Raw genomic sequence first — 20586 nt, forward strand, 5'->3', positions numbered from 1 at the left:
GCCTATAAGTATGGTCATCAGATAGGCTCTTGGATAATGCTTTTTCTTAGGTTAAGAAGTGTTGGATATTAAATTTTATTGTGCTTCTTTCTTCTCCATCTATTGAGATGAGCATATGGGTTTTTCTCTTTAATTTTTCATATGTGAAGTACATTAATATATCTTCTAATGTTAAGCCATCTTTTCATATCTTGGATTAAAACCCTGCTTGGCCATGATGTATTTTTTATGCATATTATCTTTGATGGGCTTAGATTTGCTGGTAATTTATCCAGGGTCTTTATGTCTGTGTTTAATAGTGAAATTGGCCTTTTGTTTTCTTTTCTCCTTCTATCCTTGTCCAATTTGGATATCTTGGTTATTTTCATAGAATGAATTTAGATTATCCCCTTTTCTATTCTCTGGAACAGTGATAAGAATTGAAGGAATGATAGAATTTTTCTGGAAAACTGTCTGGCCTGGTAGAGGTTTTTTGATGAATAAATCAAAAACTACTGTTTCAATTCCCTCATGCTACTGTTTTACACTTGACTTTCTATTTTTTCTTTTTGACTAAGTTTCAGTAAGTTATATTTTCTAGGAAATTGTCTATTTTCTAGGCAAATACCTGTAATTTTAATTTTGGGTGGGTATAAACATGCTCTTTAATAGTTTTTTTTTTTTTAAAGTCTACTATATATCCCTTTTTATTCTCTGTATTGTTTACTTGTGATTTCCCTCTTTTTGTCTTACTCTGTCTTATTAATCAAAAGTACAACCAGTTTATTATTATTTTCAAAGAAGTAGCTTTTCATGTTTATTATGTGTGGCGTACCCTATTCTGGGCAGTAGAGTGAACAAAATGGATAAAAATCTCTGCCTTCTTTGAAAGTATATCCTAATATAGGGAAATCAGTAAGCAATACATTTAATAATAAACTAGTAAATTCCATAGGAGATTAGAAGGTGATGATTGCTATAAAAGGAAATAGATTAAGATGACAAAAATTGAGAGAACAGGGGTGAGGAGCACAGGCAGGTGGCAATTTACAGTAGTTACACTTGACAAGCAAAGCCTCGGAACAGAAGAGGGTGTTAGCCATGTGGATGTATGCGGAAAAGACACTCCAGGCAGAAGGGATGGCTGGTGCAAAGACCCTCAGGTGGTCTAGGCCTGTGTAGAGTGAGGAAGAGTTGGGAAGACATGTGGCCAGAATGGAGGAAGGAGTAGTCAGACAGGCAAAGCTTTCCCGCAGCTCATGGTTTAGACCATTTGGGGCTTTAGTCTAATGTTAGGACTTCAGGTTTCATTCTGAGGGAAATGCCCTCTTTTGCACAGAGGTGTGACATTATTTGACTTATTTTTTGGCTTGCAGTTGACCTTCTACTTCATGTGTCTTCACATTATCTTTCCTCTGTTTGTGTCCAAATTTATTCTTATAAGGACACCAGCCATACAGGATTAGGACCCACCCTATTGGCTTCATTTTAGCATAAATACCTCTATTTATTTAACATAAAGACTCTATCTCCAAATACAGTCACATTCTGAGGTCCTGGGAGTTAGGACTTCGACATATGGATTTATGGTTGGGGGGGGGGGGTACTCAATTTATCTCATGACAATATCCACTTCACCATGGCTTTTAATCTTCTCTAGTTGAGTAATATTCATATCCCTTTCTGGCAATATATCTTTAGACATGAAAACTATTCACAGATTTTGGTTACAGAAGTGATGTCTTTAATAAATAAGTCTGAATATTGTACTAGCTGATTTATAATAAATGCTGGTAAGCCCCTGTTTGTCTCTTCCTCTCAAGAACAATTGTCTTCCTTCTAAGAATAGATGACCTCACCTTGAATCTTTCTTGTTTTTCTTTTTGTTTTTTCCTCCAGGAGACGCACCTCCTATCCCACAGACAAAGTGCACTGACTTCCAGAATGCTAATCTTCTCCAAGGCACCAATCTCAAAGTCCAGTTTCTCCTCTTCACCCCTTTGGATCCTAGCTGTGGTCAGCTAGTGCAGGAAAGTAGTGACATCCAAAAATCTGGGTTCAATGCCTCTCTGGGAACTAAACTAATCATCCATGGATTCAGGTGGGAGTAATCAACCAATAGGATCATCTTCACTAAGAACTAGAGAGTGACCATAAGGCCACAGCAAGTTAATGGGGACCAAGGGGAGAGATGGATTTACTGACAGTCACATGTTTTATCTCTCACCTCCTGCTGTCTTTGAAGGTTTCTCATATCAACATGAACACACATTATGTTGTTTATTCCTGTTGATCATGTATATTAGTCCTCTGCTTGGTCTTATCTACATGCTCTCAAACAGTAAATATGTATGACCCTGGACAAGTTGTCCCAGCACACGAAGCCTTGGTTTCCACATCTGAATAAAAGGGAAGTTGTAGAAATGGTCCCAGTTGATCTTTCCTTCCTGAAGCATGGGGTATGTGACTCATCTCAGCCAGTGAGGTCATGGGCTGTGTGTAATCAGAGTAAGGGCATGGTGTTTTTATCCAGGGTTTTATTTCCTCTTCTTTATTTCTTCTCTGGCTTCATGATTTAAGAAACTTCCACTCACGGGTGCTACTTCCATCATCTCCTGAGACTAACCTTTCTCAGGTTTGATTTCTTTGATGCCCTATCGTCCAAATTTTGTTATAATATGTAGTCACTGAGTCTCAATTCGACCACTATCCTTCCTTCCAACGTCTTCTCTCCAGAGCCCACTGACAAGGCCTAAAACAGAAGAATGTTGGTGGGAGGAAAGAGGGAGAAAATGCAGTGAAAATAGTAGCAGTATAGAGCAACTAGAGATGGGAGTGTCCAATGAAGAGGTGGATGCAAAGGCACTGCACAAAGGATCACCATTTCATGGCCTCTGGGTTCTCTCTGCTTCTCAAATCCCTGGACCCTGAGCACCCGGCCCTATACCTCCTTAGGTATATACTTCCTTACTCTTATGCCAAAGTCTCTTCTCCAGAAAATCTTCTATTTAGCCACTATCTAAGGCTGTATGTGTATCCCCAACCAAGAGATAGCTAACACAGCTGGAGAGCTCAGTCTGCTCCTAGATCCCCTGAAATCCACTTTCTATGGCACACACCCAATTTGTGCTCCTCTGCCTACGTGAGTATGCTCTTACCATTCCCTCACTGTGGGCCACTGAGAAAACTTCTCCAGATCCCAAACTCTTGGTAAAGTTCTATGAAATTTTTTCTATCATTCTCCTTTTCCTAGAAAAGCGCTTTTATACTATGAGTTGCAGAAGAATAGAGACTGTATCTTATTTTTCTTTATTTCTCACAAAGCACCTGGAATACTGACCCATTGAATTAATGAAAGTATGATCAAAAGAACAAGTACATAAAAACATTCTTCAAGGGAAGTGCATATTTTTAAAATATATTTTTAATGTTTATTTTTGAAAGAGGGAGAGAGACAGAGTGTGAGCAGGGGAGAGGCAGAGAGAGAGAGGGAGACGCAGAATCTGAAGCAGTCTCCAGGCTCTGAGCTGTCAGCACAGAGCCTGACACCGGGCTTGAACTCATGAACTATGAGGTCATGACCTGAGCCGAGGTCAGACGCTTAACCGACTGAGCCACCCAGGCGTCCCAAGGGAATTGCATATATTATAGAATAAGAATTAAGATTGCAAATCTTAACTCTAATGTACAAAGCTATTTTCTTTTTTTCTATAAATAACACAAGCAATGTCAGTACATATGGTTTGTGTGGTATCCATTGCCCAAAGGTACCTGACTGAGAGCTGGTGGGGCTGGAATTCAACCTGAGTTCTGAGCCCAGGCATGAGGCTGCATCTACCTAGAACAAAAGGCACTCTTTTATAATTTACACAAAGGCTCCATATATGCAGGCAGAAGCCCTGGTGACTATAGGATTATGTCCTCCCTATGCTCAAAGTGGTAGAGGGTTTATTGCCCATGTATCCCCCTGATTCATTTTGATCGTCCCCCCCGCCCCCGGGTTTATTCTGTTAATAGAGAATGTCACTGTAATTCCCATGACAATGGATATTGACTTGCAGATAATTTTCCCATCCTTTTTTGGCCCCATGTCTAGGGCTTTAGGTACAAAGCCTTCTTGGATTGATAAATTCATCGGTGCCCTTCTTCAAGCAGCAAATGCTAATGTGATTGCTGTGGACTGGGTTTATGGCTCTACGGGCATCTACTTCTCAGCCGTGCAGAATGTGGTTAAGTTGGGCCTAGAGATCTCCCGTTTCCTCAAGAAACTACTGGTAGGTACACAAGAGCTTTGGGGGAGTTTTGTCTGCTTATTAGGGGAGAGGAAACAGAAAGAATCAACATATGAGGAGGAGCTTTAGGGCGGAAGCAGAGCTACCTAGTGGCTTGTGGGTCTTCGATTCTAATCTCAACTTTACCACTTACAGTGCTGACTCTGGGCAAGTAGGTGGCCCTCTCTGAGCCTCCTGCTCCTCCTCTGTAAAATGTGCCACTGCATGTTAGATAGGGAGTCACTCGAGAGGGAGTGGCCATGGGCATTACTCAAACACGTTGAGCACCAAAAAGAAAGTGAGGCAATCATCAAGGTGGGGTTTCTAGGAAGAAGTTGAGTGATGAATGGAATGAAAATTCTGCCTTTTTCCCCCAAAGTGTGTGTGGTGGGTACGTCATTCCCCGGGGTCCTCGGATTCTGAAGCTTCAAGGAAAAGTGTGACGCTGTGAGGCCCAGGTTGCCATGGCCCAAATGCAACTCACTTGTAAATGCCCCATTCTAGGTGTTGGGTGTGTCGAAGTCCTCAATTCACATCATTGGTGTTAGCCTGGGAGCCCACGTTGGGGGCGTGGTGGGATATTTCTACGAAGGCCAGTTAGGACGGATCACAGGTAACATTATTCTCTGCCCATCACCCCAAGTTTGGAGATAAAGAGAGAACGCCCTTGAAATCCCTCTATTGAGGCAAGCAGAAGGATCTTTGTTCTTACGACCAAGTCATTTATTTCCACTAAACTTTACTTATTGTGGCCATTTACATAAAACAGTACTGTGTTGTTATTGTGTGATCTCTAATGTCAGTATAAGAGGCCATGTATTTCTTTCTGAGCCTCAGTTACTACTTCTGCGAAATGAGTTATAATAGGTCATATCTCCTTGGCCCACTGTGGAAATCACCTTTAGTCAATTATGCTAAGTACTTGCAAAACACTAGGGATTTTATGCTTTAGAAGCTACCCTCAATCAATAAAAGACCAGAGTTATGTGGTAAATACTCTGCTTTCTGGCTCTTCTGTGGGACAAGTCTGAGTCATGTTTTACAGAGCCTCTCAGAAGGGTCCCAGTGGAATGAGACCAAGTTGCCCAAAGTGATAATCCATTCAATACTTTTTTTTCCCCCGTGCTCTGATTCATTTTTTCCACTCCTTCATTATGCTTTCTGTGATCTACTCCCAAAAAGCTACTTATGCTTTAAATCCTTGTCTCAGAGTTTGCTTTGGGGGAGGAAGAGGAAAACAGACCCAAACTAACACCTGGGGACAGTAATTTTTACTTGTGAAGACTAGCACAAGGCCTTGAACATAGTAACTGCTCAAAAAATTATAGCTGTTGTTATGAGTACATGAGGATTAATATTACTCACATTAGCCCTTACCAACTGGCTCACTTCAGAGCCAGAGAAGCTGCATCATTGAGAGTTAGAGACACAGCATGCGTTTTCCTGGGTACAATGGCCCTGAGATGGTCCTCTTGCCCTTGGATCCTTGCTGGGGGACTCTAGGATCTGACCAGGAAGGACTGCCTGGAGAGGTGTGTGATGGGTCCATGAGGGTTCCGGAAGCTGAGATGAAAGGGGCCCCTGACATCAGTCTGTCCCAGCAGGCCTGGACCCCGCTGGACCAGAGTACACCAGAGCCAGCCTGGAGGAGCGCCTGGACCCTGGAGATGCCCTCTTTGTGGAGGCCATCCACACAGACACTGACAGTGAGTGGGGGTGACCCTCCTGGGATGGGGGGGATGAGCATGGCAGGAGCTAGGAGGCTGGCATCTACCTGTGTGGCTCTGGGAAGATTCCCTCCCTTCTGAGCTTCTGTTGTAGTGAGGAGTTTACCAGCATCATCTTGATCTCTGGTTAACATTAAATCTTGTGACAAGGCTGGGTGGGGGAGGACACTGCTGCCTGGCTGGCATAGGGGAAAGTCATACTACTTTTTTTCAGGGTGAATGTGCCTGGCCCCATGGGATTGGGACATTCCACTTCTGGGGCAGATACTCAGGCCTGTCGAGACTTCCTCCTTCCCAGGGAGGAGCCAGCCCTTCAGTCCAGTGAAAAATGAGAAATCCTACCCCCCCCCCCCAACTCTGAATCCATTGTGACCAAATTAAGCTATTCTGACTAGCTGGAAAAGGGGATGGGCATTCCTCCTCATTTCTACTTTGATATGAAATGCCCAGGAGTTAGCCAGATCCTGTGCTCAGGATGGTGGGTATGAGATCAATTCATGCCTATCCCTCACCAGAAGAGTCTGCTATTCAAGTGAGAGGTGTCCATGTCTCATTCCCTTTGTTCAGAAGCCTTCTTCTTAGCACCCAACACTTACAGATTCATAATTCTGGAAGAAACCCATGCAGTCATGTAACTCAACCCTCTTTCCCACCTTTGTCATCTCACAGTTAGGAAAGCAAAGACCACAGGCTTCTGCTTAGCTGTTGGGTTAACCATATTAATTATCAAGGTCAACTATTTCTGTTTCTAAATTTGCTAAATAGGTGACTTGTTAGGTCCCTATTTATCAGAGGGCGGCCTCTCAGTCTCCTTCAAAGTTGGAGCCTCTTCCTAATGTGACCAGAGGAAAAAAAATCATTCCATTTGTTTAACCAATTTTCATTGAATTATGTAGTTAGCACCAAGAATGCAACACACAAGGCAATGAAGAAGGTCCCTGCCCACATGGAAATACAGACTAATTGAGAGGGCATTCATTCATTACTTCCTTCAATAAACATTAGGTACTCACATGTGACAGGTATGGTGCTGGTATTAGGGATATAGCAGAAAAAAGGCCAAGTCCCTGCTATAAGTTGTAGAGCTTCCAGGCAAGTAAACAGACATTATTACACATTATGAGTATGATAATGGAGGATGTGGGGCAGAGGGTGACTTGTGGGGTGGGGAGGCGGATTACTTCAGGAAGGATTATTGAGGAAAGTCTGTCCCAGGAGGTGAGATTTGCGGATGAGAACGAGCAAGTCCTGGGAAAAGCTGGGAGAACATTCAAGTTGGAGAGAACAGCCAAACGAAAGCCTGGACATGGGTGGGGGACAGGAAAGAAAACCATGTGATTAGAGGGCAGGGAGTGAGGCTAGAGAAGAGGGAGGAGGACCAGGCTGGCCATGGTGAGGAGTTTACATTTTATTCTACAGGCAGTGAGAACAGGGAGGCGATTAGGATTTCCTGTAAAGATTATTGTGGATGCTGTGCACAGAATAAGTTGCAGGGGACACTAAGGGGAGCCTGGAGGCTCATTAGAAGGTGTTTACAGTAGAGGCCAAGAGATGGTGGTGGCTTGTGCAGAGGTGGGGGCAGTAGAGACAGAGAGAAATATAAAGACTCAAGGGGCACCTGGGTGACTCAATCGGTTAAGCATCCGATCTCGGCCCACGTCATGATTTCACAGTTTGTGAGTTCAAGCCCCACATTGGGCTCTCTGCTGTCATCCCAGAGCCCCCTTTGGATCTTCTGTCCCCCTCTCTCTCTACCCCTCACTTTCTCTCACTCTTTGTCTCTCTCAAAAATAAATAAACATAAAAAAGTCTTTTAAAAAACCGAAAAAAAAAAAAGATTTGAGAGGTATTTTGGAGGTAGAGTTGGCTAGACAAGTGATGGGCTAAGTGTAGGGAGTGACAGAAAGAGAGGAAGCAAGGATAACTTCCAGGTCATTGCTTAACCCTTGGATAGATGCCAGTAAACAAATAACACGCAACCGATCACTTACAGTAGTGATAGATGTGGGAAGGGAAAAGATGTTTTGAAGGGGAAAACCGGGGTCTTTGGCAGCTGGCTCTGACCCCATCTGAGGAGTCAGCTGAGGTCACAGTGATGAGAGGAGGGCTAAAGTGTTTCAAATTAGCCAGGTCTTATTTCTGCTCAGTCAGATAAGCACAAAAATATGAGGGAGACTGTGGAAATGTGGCCCTAAACATACATATGTGAACTCTTGCTCAAAACAAAGTAAACCGTGTTTGACAAGGAAATTCACCAACCTTGTAATATTTAGTGATTTATAAAAACTTATGTGAAGGGAGGGGCGCCTGGGTGGCTCAGTCAGTTGAGCATCTGACTTTGGCTCAGGTCATGATCTCGCGGTCCGTGAGTTCGAGCCCCGCGTCGGGCTCTGGGCTGATGGCTCAGAGCCTGGAGCCTGTTTCAGATTCTGTGTCTCCCTCTCTCTCTGACCCTCCCCCGTTCATGTTCTGTCTCTCTCTGTCTCAAAAATAAATAAACATTAAAAAAAATTTATAAAAACTTATGTTAAGGGATATTTTTCTCGAATTTATTAGACAAATATGAGTATCTTATGGCTTTATTCTTCTTTGCTTCCTTCCAGTGTATAAAAACACCTTTAGAAAACTGATGGCAGGTTCTTCAGTTTCACAGCACTTAGGAGTGAGGTGGGCACCCAAGGAGCACACAGAGTGGATGCGCTCCCAAAGGCAGAGCTCAGGCTCTGCTGCCAGTGGACCCTGCTGTGGGGCCTGGAAAATAAGCCCCTGCAATCAGAAGTAATGAGATTCTTCTTCCTTCCAGATGCGGGTATTCGGATTCCTGTTGGACACGTGGACTACTTCGTCAATGGAGGCCAAGACCAACCTGGCTGTCCCACCTTCATTCATGCAGGTCAGAAAGCCAGAGAGAGTTGGGGTTTGGCTGCCCCAGAGGCTGGAATTCACCAGTAGCCTTTATGTTGAGTCAGCCAGTGTGGAACACAGGAGGGTCTTCCTTCTCATGTCCTTTGTTATGCCCCATAATGCCTTTCCCAGCACTTATTGAATGGATGTCTTTGGAGTCCAGTAATTCCGGGGGAGGAGTGCCCGAAATTAAAAGCGTACACCATACTTCTCCTGGCCTACCCACTTTTTAAGCCCTGCAGTGATATATCATCACTCAAGCCAATAAACCCTATTTTTCCTGGGCCCTGATTTGTGGCAGGTCCACACTAGCTGCATCCTCTGCAGAGCTTAGTTGTGGTAGAAGGAGAACGACACGCCCAAAGCTGGCTAGCTGAAGGTTCAATTCACTGATGACTTACTAAATTTGACAGTTCCCCAAAATTGTTTTTAAGATAATCTTGAGTGCATTCAATAAATATACATTTCTTGGGTGCCCAGGTGGCTCAGTTAGTTAAGCATCTGACTCTTGTTTTCGATTTGGGTCATGATCTCACAGTTTGTGAGTTCAGGCCCTGTGTCAGGCTCTGCGTTGGCAGTGCAGAGCCTGCTTGGGATTCTCTCTCTCCCTCTCTCTGTCCTCCCTTGCCCTCTCTTCCTCTCAAAATAAATGAACTTAATAAAAAAATGTACAGTTTCTTTTCTAAATACACAATTGATGCTTGCACAATGTGAATTTGAACTGTACGAGTCCACTTATACATGGATTTTTTGATACAGTACAGTACTGTAAATGTATTTTCTCTTCCTTGTGATTTTTTCAACATTTTCTTTTCTCTAGCTTACTTTACTGTAAGAATACAGTGTTACACTTACACCAAATATGTGTTAATCAACTGTTCATGTTATTAGTAAGGATTCTGGTCAACAATAGGCTATTAATAATTAAGTTCAAGGGTCAATGTATTCTTCTAGAATGTTCTTTTTTTTTTTAATTTTTTTTTACATTTATTTATCTTTTGAGAGACATAGAGCACAAGTTGGGGAGGGGCAGAGAGAGAAGGAGACACAGAATCCAAAGCTGGCTCCAGGCTCTGAGCTGTCAGCACAGAGCCCGACGTGGGGCTCGAACTCACAAACTGTGAGATCATGACCTGAGCCAAAGTCAGACGTTTACCCGACTGAGCCACCCAGGTGCCCCTAGAATGTTCTTTTTGAATTCATTCTTCTTAGCATTATTTTAAATAATATTAAATTTGTCAAAAGCTAAGGACCAAGGGTTATTTAATCTTCTCACATTCTTCTTATGAACATAGCCAACCTATCAGCATTTCTTACAGGAATTTTATCCTGATTTCTGATTACTATGTTTTTAGTCTTTTCTTGCCTTACCAAATTTTTGACACTTTAAGGATTCTTTTGACAATTTTATTGAATAATCCCTAATCTAATTTACTAAATTCATTGATTATCCAAAAACATGTTTCCTTTCACAATTTGTAGATTTTCCAACTTTTTTTTTTTTTTTTTAACCAGATGGGATAGTTTGGTTTTAATGGCTTTTGAATATTTCTGTGACATTTCAGCGGCCACTTTTTATTTTTCTTCATAATACAATTTCAAAAGGGCTTAGTTTGTATCCCCCACCTCCCTGTTGTAGCTGGAAGGAGCTTGCCCATAGAGAGTGTGCCAGCCATGGGAAAAAGAAAGTTGACACAGCTCAGATGTGGTTACTGGTCCCAGAGTGGGGGTCCCAAGGTGAAGGGGGACTCTGAAGACCTCAGAACGCTAGAGCTGACTCCCTTGATTGTCTCATTGCTGGGATGAGTATCATGAGGTTATAAAAAATTTTGTTGGGTGTTGATGAAGAAAGTAAAATGTGTAGACAGATATTCATTGTGAGAAGTGGGTAAAGATCACCAATTGTCTGAAAGCTCCCATTTTCTGAAAGAGAGTTTGATGATCATGGAAGAATGGATCTCAAATTAAACAATTTTTTTGATAGATTAAGCTTAGGTATCTCTGGAAAAGGAAAAGGAAGAAAGCAGTAGCCATGTCCATTAACATTAAAAAATGTGGCTCAAGAGACATCCCATGTATTTGTAGCCTGCTGGAATATAAAATTCAATAGAGTTATAATAAGTAGCATGGAGGGATTTTCATTTGTCTTAAACTAAAACCTTGGTTGTGTTTTTTACCCTGTTAAGGTTACAGTTACCTGATCTGTGATCACATGAGGGCCGTGTACCTCTACATCAGTGCCCTGGAGAATTCCTGTCCATTGATGGCCTTTCCCTGTGCCAACTACAAGGCCTTTCTTGCTGGAAAATGTCTGGATTGTTTTAACCCCTTTCTGCTTTCCTGCCCAAGGATTGGTAAATGCCACCCCTTTGACGTCCTTTGACAATTTGGGGAAAGTTCAAGTCTTGCTAGTTGTCACCTCTTTAAGTCCTGCTCTTCTGTGGTCAATAAGTCTATCCAACTACAGTAAGGAAATTCACCAATGAAATGTTCAGCCTGTTCCCATCTGGAGGATGGCATTTGGCCTTCCACATCCCACCTCTTGCCACCCATGCTGTTGCCTGATACTCTACTTGCTCTGCACACACCCTTCACACACAGCCCCCGGTCTGCAAGTCCAGGCAAAGGACACTTTATAAACATTAGTAGAATTCAGAACTGCTGCCCCCACTCCCAGACCAGATGCTTGCCATAGGTCTTTCTAGCTAGGCCAGCCATTCTCCAATTCCTGATAGATTCTAAATCAAGGTGTTGTGGGGAATCCCCATGAGTGGCACATATGGCCCCCTTTAGGGGTTTGAGGCTGTGGTGACCATGTGCCAGCTGGAGGGCTGCCTAATTGCTGGCTGGCTTGGGCACATTGCTGGATGACCCAGGCTAGTCTGGGGAGAGGGGCTGGGGAAAGGCTAAGGGATCTGACCTCAATTCACCCTGTGCAGGTCATTGCTGAGAACATCCTAGGGTTCTCCAAGATGAAGGGTTTCAGGAAGAACTCTGGGGGAGTATAAATGGTTCCTTTCTCGCCCTCATTCTCCCACTTCCCACCCCTAGCTGCTACTCAGAACCGCAGCTTGACAAAATGTTAAAGTAGATGTAGCTTCCCACAATAAAGCAAATCAACATTACTTCCTACTCATTGTGGATATGCCACAATTTCCCCCAAATGTGATGGACCAGCCACCTCACACTTTCCCCAGCCTCAGCTCTCACTACACTTTCCCTGGCACTGAACACCCCAGGGATGTTCATGTTTCATGTTTCCTCACCCTGTATGCCTTTGTCCAAATTGTACTCCCTGCTTGTTATGCCCTTCCTTAACTTGTCAACCACTATTCTTCAGGTCAAACGCTTTCCGTGCTTTGTCTGTGAAGGATATAAATGCCGTTAAAACAACTGTCTAACAGATTATTTTACAAATTGGAGATCTAATTTCTAATTTCTGATACATACGTCCTAAGAATGGGCCAGATGATCTTAAAAAATGTGCTTCCTGTGTATTTGTGTGTTTATCTTTGACTGGACTGAATCTATGTATCCTGGGACCCACCTTAGGGCATGACATATAATGAGCATACAGTGTAGTTGTTTGTAGAATGAATGGGTGTGCGAATTAATCAATATGTGGTTGCATGTCATGGGACACTGAAATGGCCTCCTCAGGGGTCTTGTTTTTTGTCTTTGCCTCTGTATTTCCAGGGCTGATGGAAGAAAGTGGTGTTAAGATACAGCCGCTTCCCAAGGAAGTGAAAGTGTACCTCCGGACCACTTCCATGGCTCCGTACTGTGGTGAGTGGGGGGTTTGTATGTAGCTCAGGTATGCTACTGTGCTGTTCTGCAGAGTCCAGGGCTCTGGCGTGGGCTGTGTCTAGCATGGCATGGGAGCTCAGGCGTGAGGTGAAAGACAGGGGCAAAGATGTCATAGGAGGGGTGAGGGGCAGCAGCTACTGGTCTTAGACCCTAAACTTTCAGAGCTAGTCCAACCCATGCTCTACTGCAGATTATCAGGTATCTTGCTGTCTATATACTTATCCTAGTTCCTCCCCACCTCGCTTCAGTGTGGGTTCTCTATAATGTGGTTTTTGGGAAGGTTTTCATCCTTCCCACATACTTCTTTTTTTCACCCCCTCCTCAATGCCCATCTTATGTGTCTCCTACCCTGGCAGCCCTGTTAGGTCAGGGTCTCTAAGGAATGTTGAACCTTGTTCTCTACTCTACTTCCCTTACATACACATACTCCAACTATTTACTGTTGCTTCTAACCACTATGCTTCACTGAAGCTAAGATACCAGTAAAAGATGTTAAATGTGAGAGAAAAATGTGTCTTAGATTCTATGAAATATTACAGGTTGAAGCATCATTTTCTCCTATGCTGTTTGCATCTTAAGTAGAGTGATTATACTTCCTTAGTGCTTGTCATCATAGGATCTTGTCTGGTTTATTGTGTGTATAGGATAAAAGTATGCTGGTTAGGATGATAAATTGTACATCCAAATTAACTCTGATACTCTGATCAGCTTGTGTCTGGTTGGTGGAGGGATCTTTCTTTATGGCCATTCCTTCCTTGGACCAGAACTCCTGCTGCCATGTGATATGGAGCCCAAAGTTCAGATTGTGGTCATGCAGACTTGGATTTGAATGTCAGCTTCTCCACCTACCAGATGTGTCATCAGAAGCAAGTTACTTAACCTGGCTGAACTCTCCATCCTTATGTAGAAAATGGGAACAACAACAGTATCTACTTTAAAGAATCAATTGTGAGGGTAAAATAAAATAGTATACAGGAAGTTGCTAGCACAGTGACTGGAGCTTGATAAGTAATAATTCCCTTCCTTTTATCATTCAGAGAACTGGGGGAGACTAGATGCGGGTGTTTATCATTCTAGAGAGAATTCATGGCTACCTCTTAGGAACAAGTGGATTATAAGAGTCGACTGTGGGCTTCTCACATATATCTGCTCATTTGACAACCCCACTCTAGTTAGCTGTGAGGACGGGGAGGTTCTGAGAGATTAAGCCTTGTGCCCAAGGCTACACAGTGGTGTGGAAAAGGCAGAATTCAACTCAGGTCTTCTGACTCCAAAATCTGTATTCTTTCCATGTCACCACCTGCCTCCACACTGGCTTCTTTGCCTCTGCTTCTGAGAATCTGCTCTTTACAACCGTATTTCTTGGATCCTCTTCTGTCCTCACCGCCCCCTCCAGAGGTCAGCCTGGGGGAGGATGCTTTGTCCAGTGGTGGAGGCAGCGATGCCAGGACCAGATGTCCAGTTTTACTTCCAGTTCTGGGACAGCTTCACAGCAACCTGAACTGGCTCCTTCCTGTCTGCGCAGCCGGGGACACACATGGCAGGGAGCCTGGGGCACACTTGAGGCTAGAGGCATTTCAAAGTCCCTGCTGAGGCAGACTCACATAGCTATAATTTTTCTGACTGTTTCGTATTTGTTGTGAGACTCCCTCTCCATGCCCCAGAAGCATGGCCCTGTCTGTTCAAAAACCTCACAGAGCTACAGAAGGAAATAAGCCAGCCTGAGTACCTGCTTTTCTGCATGCTCTGTGCCTTGCAATTCTGAGCTTTTTGTTCTGAGCTCTGAAGCTGGGACTCTCCTCTACCTGGAGGGATAGGCCATCCACTTGGTAGTTTGGGTAGTACCAACGGCCTGCAGCCCCCGCTGTCACCCACTCCCATGCCCCACGCACTGGGTGCCCATTGCCCCGCTCGGCCTGCCTGGGTCTCAGCGGAGTTCAACAGGACAGTGGTCGCCCCTGACCCCTGCCAGACATGCACCAGCAGGGCAGAGAACCTTCTCCAAATAGTTTTTCTAACAGTATTACTTTTCCCTTTATAGAACAGTGTTTCACACAATGTGCTTTCTCTCCATTACCTCATTTAATCCTTGCCAATGTTCTGTGAGGTGATATCGAGGGTTGTAGATGAAGGAGCCAAGACACAGAGAGGTTCAGTGACTTAGGGAAAGGAAACAGCGAGTAAGCAGCAGGGCCAGGTCTTGGATCCAGATCTCCTGAGCAACCATGCAGGGCTCTGTCTACTGCCTCCCATGTCTGACTCCTGCACCGGAGATTGGGTTCTGCTACTGATTCCCACCCATCCAGTGTTAGTAGACCTGACCCTCTTGGGGCTTCCAGATAATATAAAGAGAGAAGCAGAACTTTAGGAAACTTTCTTAATGGGTGAGATCTGCTGGCAAAGGAAGAAGTGGTATAATATGTAAAAGTCAGCCCAGAGAATTCAATTCCTAAAGCTTATGTAATTTAGCTTTTTTTCCAGATTTCAGTTACCCACTACAATTTAGCCCTTGCCCATTATCTTAACAGTCTGCATCCTCTAGCAAACAACTGAGAAAGAGACAGAAGGGGCATGGCATTGGATGTGTTCCTCTGTGGAGAGGAAGCATACGGTGCTCTCTTTTCTTCCATGTGGGTTCTTGGCATCTTAGCACCTGTCAGTGAGTCTTGTTACCAACTCCATTAGCCCAGATGGATCATAGCACTCCTCCAGCTTAGTGGTGAGTCTACCAAAATCCACTTGATGTCCCCCCAACATTTGCCTTTATTTATTTTTTTTTTTTAATTTTTTTTCAACGTTTATTTATTTTTGGGACAGAGAGAGACAGAGCATGAACGGGGGAGGGGTTAGAGAGAGAGGGAGACACAGAATCGGAAACAGGCTCCAGACTCTGAGCCATCAGCCCAGAGCCTGACGCGGGGCTCGAACTCCCGGACCGCGAGATCGTGACCTGGCTGAAGTCGGACGCTTAACCGACTGCGCCACCCAGGCGCCCCAACATTTGCCTTTAAAACATGACAAATGAAAAAGTACAAGTAGGGCAGAAGTGAAGAATTGCCTGTCCAGCTATGTCCCGATCACCAAAGAAGTCTGTGGAAATGCCCCAAGACTAAAGATACTGCAAAATGCCACCAGATGGGTCTCCCCCTTAATAAGGAAAGGATAGGAGGTTAGGGAAGCTGTAATTCTTAACTTCTCTTGCCAGAGAGACAGCAGGGGCATCACCATGAGCCAGGCTCCTCGTCTGGTTTATGTCAATGACGCAAGTTTGAGAGCCCCAGGATCGATGCTGCCTGGGAGGGTGGAGATGCCATACAGGCACCCAGCTGCCACAGAGAGGGAAATAGTCATCTCCTACACACAAGTGGGCTCCCTGACACTGTGCATATGGAGGGTTATTTTAGGAGTTAATTATTTAGTATAAGAAAGATCCTTTTCACTTCTTTTAAAATCACACCAACGAGATAATGTCATCAAGCAGGGAGGAGTGGGACATTCTAGCATTATAGGTAATAATAAAAACTAACATGTATTGAATGCTTCCTAGGCACAGACACTGTCTAAGGACTTTTGTATTAACTCATTTAACTCTCATTCAGACCCATTTTTATTATCCCCAATTTACAATGAGGAAGCTCAGGATCTGGGATGACAGATAATCTGCTGCTAGTCACACGGCTGTTAAGAGGTAGATCTCAGATCCCTGCACTGCTGCTCTCCGGGGCTTTTTGCATGTTGCACCCACTGACCTCTGGCCCAGGCATCTGCTCTGCTTTGGTTTCCCAGTGCATCACAGCCTCGTGGAGTTTTACTTGCAGGAGCCAAGAAAGAAGGATACCTGTATCTCCATCACCTTCCTTAGCAGCAATGTTACTTCCTCGGTCGAGATCACCATGTACGTAAGTGTCCCGCGTTACATGCACACATCTCCCACAACAGGCCCTGTGCGATCACTGATGGGTGACCCGAGCCCGCTGGGCTGGAGGTGGGGGTGAGGGCATCACCTACTACAGATGCACCCCACAGACACATGGTGGGCAACCGTCCCAGGTTCAGGATCAGTATTGGGTCCAAGGATAGTGTATTCAGACAACAGCAGCTGAAGCAGGCAGACAGCATTCATGGGATGTCTCAAAAAGTGGTGAGAACAAAGTAATTGGGTCCCTGATAGGAAACAGTAGTCAGGACTCCAGGAAGGCCACGTCAGGGATGTCAGCAAGTAGGAGGACCTCAGCCAGTAGCCCAGGGAGGGCTGGCCAGAGACTGCGAAGCACCTACTCTTGGAAAGTAGGGGTGGTACTAGGTGAGTTAGTAGAACTGAATCACAGGCAGAGGGTCAGTTAGCAAATGAGTACAAGGTGAGGCCAGCAGGGCTTGATGCCAGGTGGTGCCAATCTCTGGAACTGGGCTGAGCATTTCCTTCCCTTATAGGGTCACATCTGGGCGTAGCGGCTGGCAGGACCACACTTGAGGTGGGAAGACAGAAAACTTCACCTATAGGAAGGCTCAGGCCTGGCAGGGGACAGGAACTCAGCAGCAGTGGTGCATGTTTCTTTAAAAAACAATTGGTTAGGGGTGCCTGGGTGGCTCAGTTGGTTAAGCTTCCGGGTCTTGATTTTGGCTCAGGTCATGATTTCACTGGTTCATGGGATTGAGCCTTGCATTGGGCTCTACGCTGACAAAGCGGAGCCTGCTTGGGATTCTTTCCATCTCCCTCTCTCTCTCTCTCTCTCTTCCTCCCCTGCTCATGCTTGCATGCATGCTCTCTCTCTCAAAATAAATAAATAAACATTAAAAAAAAAAAAAGCAATTGGTTAGTTACTCCCAAGCCAACAGGAGCCAGTCTAATCAGAGAAGTAACTGTCTTGGTCAGGGTACAGTCCAGAAACCAGAGTCCAAGCTGGGAGTCCAATAGAGGGACTTCAACCCAGGGAACTAATTACAAATGTGTTGGGTGGGCTGGAAACCCAAAAGGAGCATGAGGCACTGCAGAGATCAGCAACAGAGGCCACTCCGCCTATGGGGTTGGAGGAAGAAAGCCCAGAGGTGTTTGTAGAATACCAGCAGGATCTGGAAGCAGGCAGGAAATATATCCCCTCTGGAATCACAGTCCAAATCAGTCTCCCCACTGTGCGTGCCTCCTGCAAGTTAGACCTCACTGGAACCTGCTGGCAGGGGAGCCTGAGAAGTGTGGTTGGCAGGGGAACGCATGAAGCACAAACACGGAAATGACCAGTGCGTGTGCACAGAAATGTACAATTGTCCACAGTGGCAGGTGCCATGAGGACAACTGAGACAGAGCCTGACCAAGTGTGAGAAGGTGATGTTTGAGGAGTGTTTGAATTGACATTTGAGTAGTGATTCACAGGAGTTACCCAGGCCAGGGGTTAGTGAGAATATGGCACAGGGAGTGGAGAGCAGGGGGTCAGGCATTGGAGAAGGAAGGAGCAGGGGTTGCAGCTGAGGGCCAGACTGTGCCAGGCATTGAAGGACAGGTTAGGGATTTTTATTTTTATCCTGAGAGCAGTTTGGGGAGCCACTGGGAATTTGAAGCAGGAGAGTGACCGGATCAGATTGGAGTTTGGAAATATTTCTCAGGCTGCAGTACTGGAGGTTAATTGCACTACCAGGGAAGACAAGTTTCCACTGAGAGGAGCACATTTCTGGATTCCCAAACACCCTGCCACCAGCCAGGGCTCCAGCTCACACAGGCCAGAGAGAAGTCCCGCAGGCAATCAGGACCCCAACATAGATTTTCAGGTGCCCACGTTAGTCTTGCAGATTATAGCTGAATAATTTTCACTTCATCAGTTCAAGGTCACATTATTTCCACAAGGTGTTTTCATTGCCTCTTGGTTGCATGGGTAAATGAGCCAACATTGGCAAGAGTCCTGACAATGACACATAAGTGGCCACTCATTAGAATCACCTGGGAAGCATTAAACACCACTGACCCCCAAACCCTGCCCCAGGCCAATTGCAGCAGAATCTCTGGGCATAGCCTCAACCACTACACTTTTTTTTTTAATGTTTACTTATTTTTGAGAGATAGAGACACAGCACGAGTGGGGAAGGGACAGAGAGAGAAGGAGACACAGAATCCAAGGCAGGCTCCAGATTCTGAGCTGTTAGCATAGAGCCCGATGTGGGACTCGAACTCACGGAGCATGAGATCATGAGCTGAGCTGAAGCCGGACTCTTAACTGACTGAGCCACCCAGGTGCCCCTCAACCACTACACTTTTAAATCCTCCCTGAGTGATTGGAATAGATATCTACAGATTCTTCCTTCTCCCCAAAACAATTAGCATTACTCTTTTGAAGAAGACTATCAGAACATGGTTATCTTCAGTTCCTTGTTTGTTGGTTTTTTTCTCTCTTGCAGAATAGAAATTGAAAAAGGCGGGGCTGGGGGGAGTTTATGTGTGAGTCTACTTTCTATAGCTTTGTGTGTGAGTCTACTTTCTATAGCTTTGTGAAATCCCAAGGTTTCCTTCTAATTAGAAAATTTACCCAAACCAGGTCTTTCGGCCACTTACTCATAGCATCCTTCATACCCTGTTAGTTTGCCAGCTCCTCCATTCATGCAGCTTCTTAAAGGGAAAAACCTTATTTTTTTCCTGTGAAGTATTTCAAAACACTTCTAAAATTAAAAAAAAAAAAAAAAGGAACAGATTTTAAAGTTGTATAGAATCTTCCTCAAAAGAAAAAAAAAAACAAAACTAGGGGCGTTTGGGTGGCTCAGTTGGTTAAGCCTCTGGCTCTTGATTTCAGCTCAGGTCATGCTCTCATGGTTCATGAGTTCAAGCCCTGAGTTAGGCTCTGCACAGACAGTGTGGAACCTGCTTGGAATTCTCTCTCTCCCTCTCTCTGCCCCTCCCCAGCTCATGCTCTCTCTCTCTCTTTCTCTCTCTCAAAATGAATAAATAAACATTAAAAAATATTTTTAAAAATCAACAACTATTTTCTGAGCCATGTTCAAAGCTGTGAGTATATGTGCAAAGAGACTGGTTAGTGTGATACAAAGGATCAAGGTCCCCACCTTCAAGGAGTTCTTTTGTGCATGAAAGCTAACCAATGCTACCAGCGGAACCCCATAGGAGCCAAGGGGAAGCAAAGGCCAAAAGTGCTTCAATAACTTAATTTCCCTTTCCCTTGCAGACCTAGACAGCAACTCCAGGGGAGAGGAATCATAGCTCACACCAACGCACAGTGCCAGATAAACCAAGTGAAATTCAAGTTTCATTCTTCCAACCTAGTTTGGAAAAAAGACCGGACTACCATTGCTGGAAAGTTCTGCACTGCTCCTTTGCCGGTCAATGACAAGTAAGCCCAGAATCCACACCTGCCCCATACATACCCACAAGGACCAATCCTGACCTGAGATGTGACATTTGTTGAGGTACAGTCTCATCACAGAGATTAGCTTCTTCAACAGAAATGACAAAGACCTAGGGTTTTCTTGAATTTCCTATGGGGCCATCTTGGGTTGGAGGTGTTCAAAAGCCAAAGAGGGTAGGCTTCAATTTCCCATTCCCACTTCAATATAAGAAACTTCATTTTATCTGATATACAGCTGAATAATTTTATATATACATATAAAATCTATTTTATATATGTCTTATTCAGTTTCTACATACGATTTATTGAAACAAAGACTTCTCATTGCATAGTTCCTCCTCCTTAGTCTCCACTGGTCACATTCACAGCTGTGGATCTACCTGTGCCTCTAGCACAAATTTATATTAGTCTTACCACCCCTGGGCACTTGGAGGACAGGAGTAGTAGACTCCTATAATAGACAGCTATAGGCTTCTTTCATCTGACATCATGGTAACACAAGAGCACACAACTCCTAGCCCTCTTTCCTGAGCAATCGGGGACCTGCCCTGAGCGCAT

The 20586-nt window shown here is 44.5% G+C and overlaps 1 protein-coding gene across 5 annotated transcripts in view; it reads left to right on the forward strand.

Moving 5' to 3' along the window:
* LOC123610920 (protein ADP-ribosylarginine hydrolase) overlaps nucleotides 1-20586 on the forward strand; it is a 42979-nt gene that overhangs the window by 15072 nt on the left and 7321 nt on the right. For 3 of the 5 annotated variants that reach the window (XM_045502139.1, XM_045502141.1, XM_045502140.1), the window contains exons 5-13: nucleotides 1879-2080; nucleotides 4076-4253; nucleotides 4755-4863; nucleotides 5855-5956; nucleotides 8781-8870; nucleotides 11068-11235; nucleotides 12578-12667; nucleotides 16475-16583; nucleotides 19849-20013. In XM_045502139.1, coding sequence (XP_045358095.1) covers nucleotides 1879-2080; nucleotides 4076-4253; nucleotides 4755-4863; nucleotides 5855-5956; nucleotides 8781-8870; nucleotides 11068-11235; nucleotides 12578-12667; nucleotides 16475-16583; nucleotides 19849-20013 — 1213 coding nt within the window. Of the gene's footprint in view, nucleotides 1-1878; nucleotides 2081-4075; nucleotides 4254-4754; nucleotides 4864-5854; nucleotides 5957-8780; nucleotides 8871-11067; nucleotides 11236-12577; nucleotides 12668-16474; nucleotides 16588-17119; nucleotides 17278-19848; nucleotides 20014-20586 lie in introns of those variants that run through there. The other 2 variants (XM_045502143.1, XM_045502142.1) reach the window with 2 other exon arrangements.

Source organism: Leopardus geoffroyi, chromosome C2, assembly GCF_018350155.1.
Source record: "Leopardus geoffroyi isolate Oge1 chromosome C2, O.geoffroyi_Oge1_pat1.0, whole genome shotgun sequence".
NCBI classification, from domain to species: domain Eukaryota; kingdom Metazoa; phylum Chordata; class Mammalia; order Carnivora; family Felidae; genus Leopardus; species Leopardus geoffroyi.